We start from the raw sequence: 7181 nt of genomic DNA, 5'->3' as shown, positions 1-7181 counted from the left end.
GCGGTCATCGGGCGAGAGGCGGGGTACACCTGCCTTATAGTTTCAGGTTACCTCTGAACTACCTGATTGGCAGGCAGATACAGAATATAATAATTTAATTGACAAGATACATTAACAATAGAGGAAATCATTCCTGCCAGATATCACGTTCGTGGACCAGAGCTGATCCATATCTTTGCAGACGGCACAAATCACTCCGAAACACTGAAATGGATGAATTATTTTTAATCATGTGATGTGTAACTTATTAATAATACGCAAAACACTGTTATTATATATGTCCAAAGTAATATAGTATAAAAATATCCAATTATTTGTCATATCATATACTTTATATCACATAGATCTATGTGTATATTCTGCAATATATTATATATCAAGTTATCCACTCCATGAGGCATTTCTGCAATCATAATGCTTCACAGTTGGTTTGAACTGTTGCCAAAGACCTCTGATCAATGACTTTCAGTTTCCATGTGAGTACTTCTCAAATCTCTTGCCGACCTCAAAAGCAGGCAAACCTTTTCTGTGTGTCCTCACTCTGTGCTCTCTCGCACATGGAATGATGATACATCCCACCTCAATGAAAAAGGGAATGTTGGCTCTGAGGTTTGAATTAGACGATATTTAACATTGTTCTAAAATGAAAATGGACTGCATTTATATGGCACTTTTGTAGTTGTGTTCACCACTCAAAGTGCCTTTCCACTACAGGTCATATTCACCCATTCATACAGCCCTTATTGGTGGCCATACAGGTTTTTGCTGGCAGTGCTTAAATAGCAGCACTTTACTTCTATCATATTTATTTCTCTTGCCATAGATGCCGTCAGATCCCATCAGATTAGAACCTGGGAGTTTTGAGGCTTGGTCCACATCTTCTTTGACTATAATAATTGGATAAGGCTTGTGTGTACATACATTGTAAGAATTAATGTGGCGTAGAACAGGTGAAAGCTAAGGCTGTACATCATCATAGCAAGAGTTCACTTTGAGTTCAAGAGACAGACAACTTGTGAGTTCACACTGCATTATGTTTATTGACACAAACTTCCTTCATGTTTTATAGACTGTATCAGTGATCGTGGACTTCTTCAGCTGCACAAAGTTAGAACTTTTGTACCAGCTTTTGAAACAACATAATTGGAGTAGTGTGCACCTGCGGTGCTGGATTGAGTTTGCTCTGTGTTGGGTTTATTTAGCTGGACACAGGATATGCAAGCGTTTCTGTGTGGTTTCTCCATTTTTACGAGCTGCAGTTGTTAAAAAAAACGCCTCCGTTTGTACCACTGAGCCCTGGCAACAACATCATTGGAGTAGTCTTTACCGGTGGTGTTTTCATCCACTTTTTCATAGGAATGGACTTTTTTATCCCCCTTATTGTAGGCAGCCAACCCTCCTGCAGAAACCAAATCAAATGATGATACATCTAGGCAAAGAGTTCAGAGGAGTGATACTTAAGTAAGTTTATTCAATGAGTAAAACAAACCTTTCAGCTGCTGCTCCCTGGTCCCTGGAAATTTTACACTTATCTTGTCAATAAACTTAAGCAAGATCTCTGTGGCTTGGGTGAGATGTTCCTTACTGTCCCAGTCACCCTTTGGTTTGTGTCCACCTCCGTCTGGATGAATATCGACCTACAGAAATGTGAATGAAATGGGATGAAAAAAGTCATCTTTCACCTACATTTTATGCCCTTTTTCATCAACTCATCATCAACTTTATTATATAGCCTTTTAACACAGCCGTGGCTGAAACAAAGTGCTGTACAACACAAAATAAAACAAGGCTTAAAACACAAGAACAATGTAAAAACAACAATATTAAAACAATACTAGAAACAGAGTCTCATGCTGGGTTAAAAGCCAGGGAATAAAAATGGGTTTTAAGACGAGTTTTAAAATGGGCAGTGAAGGGGTGTTCCAGTCAGGAGGCGAGCGGCTGCATTTTGGACCAACTGGAGACGTGCGAGGGAGGGCTGACTCCAAGATAAAGTGCATTGCAGTAATCCAGCCGTGATGTGATGAAGGCGTGGATTACTGTTTCAAAGTGCGTGCATGCGAGGAAGGGCTTCACCTTTGCCAGCTGCCTGAGATAAAAAAAAGCTGGACTTCACTACTGCACAAATTTGCCGGTCCAATTTAAAATCACTGTCCATCTTAAAACCCAAGTTTGTGACTGTTGGCTTCCTGTGTTGCACCAAGGGGCCCAAGTCAACAGGAGGGGATTCACAGGAGCCACTGGGACCGAACACCATCACTTCTGTCTTCTTCTCGTTAAATTTTAAAAAGTTTAAGGACATCCAGGCTTTAATGTCCTCAAGACATGACAGAAGTGGTTTCAGAGAGAAAGCATGCTTCTTCCTTAGGAAGATGGAGGCAGATAGATTTGGCTGTCATCAGCATAGCAATGGAAAGAGATACCATGCTTTCTCAGGATGGAACCCAGGGGCAGCAAGTACCGGGAAAAAAGCAGGGGCCCTAAAATTGAACCCTGCGGAACCCCATATGACAGCGGAGCAGAGCGGGACTCAGAAGCACCAAGGCTCACGCACATGGTTCTGTCTGCCAGGTAGGACTTGAACCAGTCCAGGGCGATACCAGAGATGCCCACTAGGTTCTGCAACCGAAGCACCAAAATGTTGTGGTCCACCGTATCGAAGGCCGCAGATAAGAGTCACATAGTCTCCAGAGTCATTCGCCAGGAGGATGTCATTAAAAACTCTTAATAAAGCTGACTCTGTGCTATGCAGTGTTTTAAAACCAGACTGGAAGACCTCCTGGACATCATACTCATCCAGGAATGATTTTAGTTGAGTATAAACAACTTTTTCCAAAAATTTTTTACCCAAGGTGACACAATTTCTTGAGGTCTTAAGGGAACGTCTGTGATATGCTTTGGTCAAAATATCAGCACAACAGCTCCTTTTCCGGCCATTAATTTACACTTCTGTTCAAGAATGATTTTAGGCGGGGAGTGACACGCTCGTCTTCACTGCCCCTCTGATCCTCAGGGTCTGCTTCTGTGGGATCGTACCCAAATACCCCTATGAGCTTGTTATTACAGTATGAGAGAAACAGCCCGAGAGCTCAGATCACACACAAAATTGAAATATAATGAAAATAATTGACTGTTAATTTTATTCTCAAACACTTACATCTCCCTTGCCTGAAGTTTGTCCATGGACAGCTGGCAGGCTACTGATCTGTCTATTATAGGGCCCGACCGATATGGTTTTTTCAGGGCCGATACCGATACCGATAATTATGGAAATGGGAGGCCGATAACCGATATGTGCAACCGATAAATAGAAACATTATTCACGCTAAATTAAAAATAGCACACACTGACACAAACTTTCATATCCATTAAGTCTTTTTAATTGTAAAAATGAAAAGTGCAGGGAGCTGCCAGCAGCATTTGTAAAATAAAGTCAAACATAACTTAGAATAAAACGGGAAATAAAATAATAATATAAATACATAATTATCAATAAAAAAATAAATCACTCCCTGCTATGAGAATACTTGAATATATGCTATTTTTATATTAAGAAATAATAGAAAATGAACTGACTGAGAACTAAAAATCAAGTGTAGGGAGCTGCTTATAGCTTTTTTAAACAGTAAAATAAACATAACCATCCCTGTACAACTTTACAATGAACCATCTGAGTCGCGTCGCGTCCGGCTTCATGAAGTTATTCACCTAACACCATGGTTGTTAGCGCAAGCCTGCAAGCTACTTGGTGGTGGTGTGACAGCCTGTCTGGCTACCCGTAACAAGATGTTACTCCAGATGTTTGAAACGCATCGACTGGCCAGAACTTAATTTTATTAAAGTTAATTAAGAGGGACATTACGACCAATCACCGTTGGTTCTAACGTGTTGGGTAACCAGTTGTTACGGAACAAACACACCCTCTCTTGGGCTTCGTCCTCTAACATTTTTAGATTTATCACCATCACATACACGCATCTGAATTACTGTAATTTACCTGCATCAGTCCCCAGGCTTTTCCATGGTCTCCCCAGCCATTCTTCAGTGTATTTCCAGCCCTGGATTCTCGGGAGATGATGGCAGCAATGATAACTGGATCAATTTCAAATAATGAAGCCACACTGAGGATCTTTTCCCTGTAGACCGTCATTCTTTCTTCATCCATCTCTGCCATTTTGTGAGAAGCACGGATACCTTTAGAGAGAATTTAAAGAGAGAAAATGAGTTAGTCCTTAGTTTAACAAACGTTTTCTGTATCAGTTCTCATGTTACTAAAGGAATAAAGCTACACTGTACTCAAGTGCAGAGCCGGCCCAAGGCATATGATAACTACGCGGTCCCTTAGGGCCCCCACGCCACCAGGGGGCCCCAGAGAGCACCGAGACGTTGTAATAAAAAAGTAAATATATACATGAAATTAAAATAACATTGAATAATTTAAACGAAATTGTATTACACCAGAAAAAAAAATTATAATTTTGACAAAATACTAGGTTAATTTATGCCTCCTGTTGGCTGCTGCCACCGTTGGGCAAAATTATTTAAGTACTGTATTTATTATTTAAGTATTTAATTTTGATTACAACTTTATTTTTCTGTAAGATAATGTGAATGTCATTTTGCCCCCCATTGCACATCTGAAAGAAATTAAACTATTTAACGTGTTTACCATAAATGCAGTCTCCAGCCTGCTGATGTTACTTTCAAATAGTTAAATTAATGAGCCATACTTATACATCACTCTTTATGTAGAAGTTAATTAAACCATATTTATGAGTTTGCTATCCCTTTAAGGTTAAAAACAAGAATGACACCTGTATAATGTAAGATGATTACAAATAATGCTAATGATTGTGGGTCCGTTACACACATAACAGTGTAGCCTATGGAATAATGAGGCATCTGGAGCTGAGGTGATGGTAGGGGGGCCCCAAATGAAATTCTGCTTAAGGCCCCATAAAGGCTTGGGCCGGCCCTGCTCAAGTGTATAAAAGGTCCCGTCATGATTGTTCTCCAGAAGATTTCAGCTACTGTGTTTCTCTGCTGCAGTATTCACCTGCATAACCAAGCTTGTCCTGCTGAGCTGTTATCTGCGAAGCTCCAGTAGTTTCCACCTTCATGATGTCTCCATACTCTGTAAAAAGAGGTTTATCACTTTAAAAGCAACAGGAAGTGAAGGGGCTCATTCCAAAGTAAAAGTGGAATTTTTCAAACATCTCATGAGGTTATTGTACAGAGCTGAATTGTAAAGAGCAAATATCATGTTAACCTTTGTCGCCACAACCACAAACAGACAAACACCGTACAAATTCAACAGATTTGTTTTGTGTTAGGATATTACAGAGATTTCATGTTGAGGGGGGAATTTGAAAATATCAAAAGAATCAACAATAAGTTCCTGAAAGATCAATCTACCGGAATTATTATAGTTGTCTGGTGAGCTGGAGGAGCTGGAAGAGCTTCCCATCGTGTCCTCAGATTGTGTCACTTATCCTGTATGCTGAGTCTGCCTGTGCTCCAAACGGCTGTTATTCCTCTGCAGTTGCAAAGAAGAAGAAGAAGGTGTTGTGAACACTCCTCTAGTGCAGTGTTTCCCAACCTTTTTTGGCCTGAGTACCCCCTCACACATACAACGCGTGCGATGATTCTCCAAAAGTAGAGCAACACAGTGGTTATTACATGAAAATCATTTTATTTAATATCCTTAACTTGAACATAAAATTTTCAGGCTTTCTCTCTCTTTTTTTAAAAAACCTCAACATAAGAATAAAAAACATTTTCTTGAAATATAAATAATTAACCAAAATAGTATAAATACTAAATCAAAATAATCTTCCTTTGTTTAACAAAGCAACAAAGTGATCGCAACTGTATTATATTAATAACGGTTTTACGATCGGAAACAGAAGAAACTACAGAAACAATTTCACCTCGTTCTTCAGCAAAGACTCCAGGCTCCTCAAACTGAACAAAACTAACTCTATTTCGACGATTCCACACGGTATTTGTAGCATTAAGGCAACTCGACTTTAAACCCGCTCAGTTGTTAATAGGACTGAGTCACAGCGGAAACTGTCTTTCCTGCTGGGAAGCTCGCGGGGAAAACTGACCGCACCTCTACTTTTAGGACACTTTCGATTTCCACTTTTGCCCTGCAGCCAGAGGAAACTCCCTCGCCTTGTTTACAGCTGTTCATATACTCTAGAGGGCGCTATTAAGTCTGACCAGGGCCTGACATGACAGCTAAATAAGGTCAAATGCAACATTTGTTTACTCTCTGAAGTTCCGACTTTAGGATAAATCAAATAAGGGGAGGGGGAACTTAAAATGGTTTTAAAAGAAAAAGAATAGCAAATAGCAAAAAGTTGTCAGAACAAACCGGGAAACCGGGGAAGATAGTTATAAATAAAGCCCGGATGTGTCCACTGCGCCACACCCCAGCGGAGTTGGGGGGAGAGATGAGTGTGCTGTGCGAGTGTGTGTGGATGTATGTTTATTTATTATTTTTAAATTAATTAATTCATTTTTTATTCATTTTTTCCTTATCTGATTTATGTGGTGTCTGGGTCTGGGACTTGCTGTCCTCTGGCCTGCTTGTGTTGGTGTAACCGATGTAATGTAATGATGTAGTTTTTTTTGTTAATTTCACCATAAATACATTTTTCTCTTGTTCTCATTTTGTTGTTAATTTCAATTGTTTTGTAATATTTTTTATTGGGAGCTTTTATTTTTAGTTTGTTTTATTGCGTTACCGGAAATTATTGGTGATGTCACATCCTGTCAATTGCGCTGTCAGTTGGTCTCTGAGATCGCTGAGTAGCTGTGTGTGTGAGAGGCGGCGAAGTGGCTTTAATTTTAATATATTTGTTCCATTACAGAGGTTGTCCTGTTACTTTGTTCTCAACACAACACAGAGTACTACACTTTTAGCCAGAGTCGAATCACTCCGGTTACATTGGTGCCGTGACCCGGATTCACGCTGCTTCAGACTGGTTCATCGTTATTCCTGGAGCTGTGGATCAACACCAGCTTGGTCAATCGGGGTTGCTACACGTTCATCAATGTCAATGCATCTTTTGGTATTTAAAAGTGTTAAATAGGCAAAAAAAATTTTTAAAAAAAATTTAAAAAATTATTGTTTTCTATTCAGCAGCTGTTTTATATTTCCTGTTCTGAGGTAA

The 7181-nt window shown here is 39.7% G+C and overlaps 1 protein-coding gene across 1 annotated transcript; it reads right to left on the bottom strand.

Moving 5' to 3' along the window:
* Window positions 1–306: 306 nt before the first annotated feature.
* Window positions 307–6116, bottom strand: LOC142378275 (lysozyme g-like). The gene is made up of 6 exons (XM_075462584.1): window positions 5931–6116; window positions 5416–5536; window positions 5057–5134; window positions 3998–4194; window positions 1490–1637; window positions 307–1399 (listed from the first exon to the last, which is right to left on the bottom strand). Exons 2-6 carry the CDS (start codon window positions 5465–5467, stop codon window positions 1263–1265), a joined length of 612 nt encoding a protein of 203 aa, XP_075318699.1. The 5' UTR covers window positions 5468–5536; window positions 5931–6116; the 3' UTR covers window positions 307–1262.
* Window positions 6117–7181: the final 1065 nt, after the last annotated feature.

The sequence above is a fragment of the Odontesthes bonariensis genome, chromosome 4 (assembly GCF_027942865.1).
Source record: "Odontesthes bonariensis isolate fOdoBon6 chromosome 4, fOdoBon6.hap1, whole genome shotgun sequence".
In the NCBI taxonomy this organism is placed as follows: Eukaryota; Metazoa; Chordata; class Actinopteri; order Atheriniformes; family Atherinopsidae; genus Odontesthes; species Odontesthes bonariensis.
This window is presented reverse-complemented; position numbering and strand designations above follow the sequence as displayed.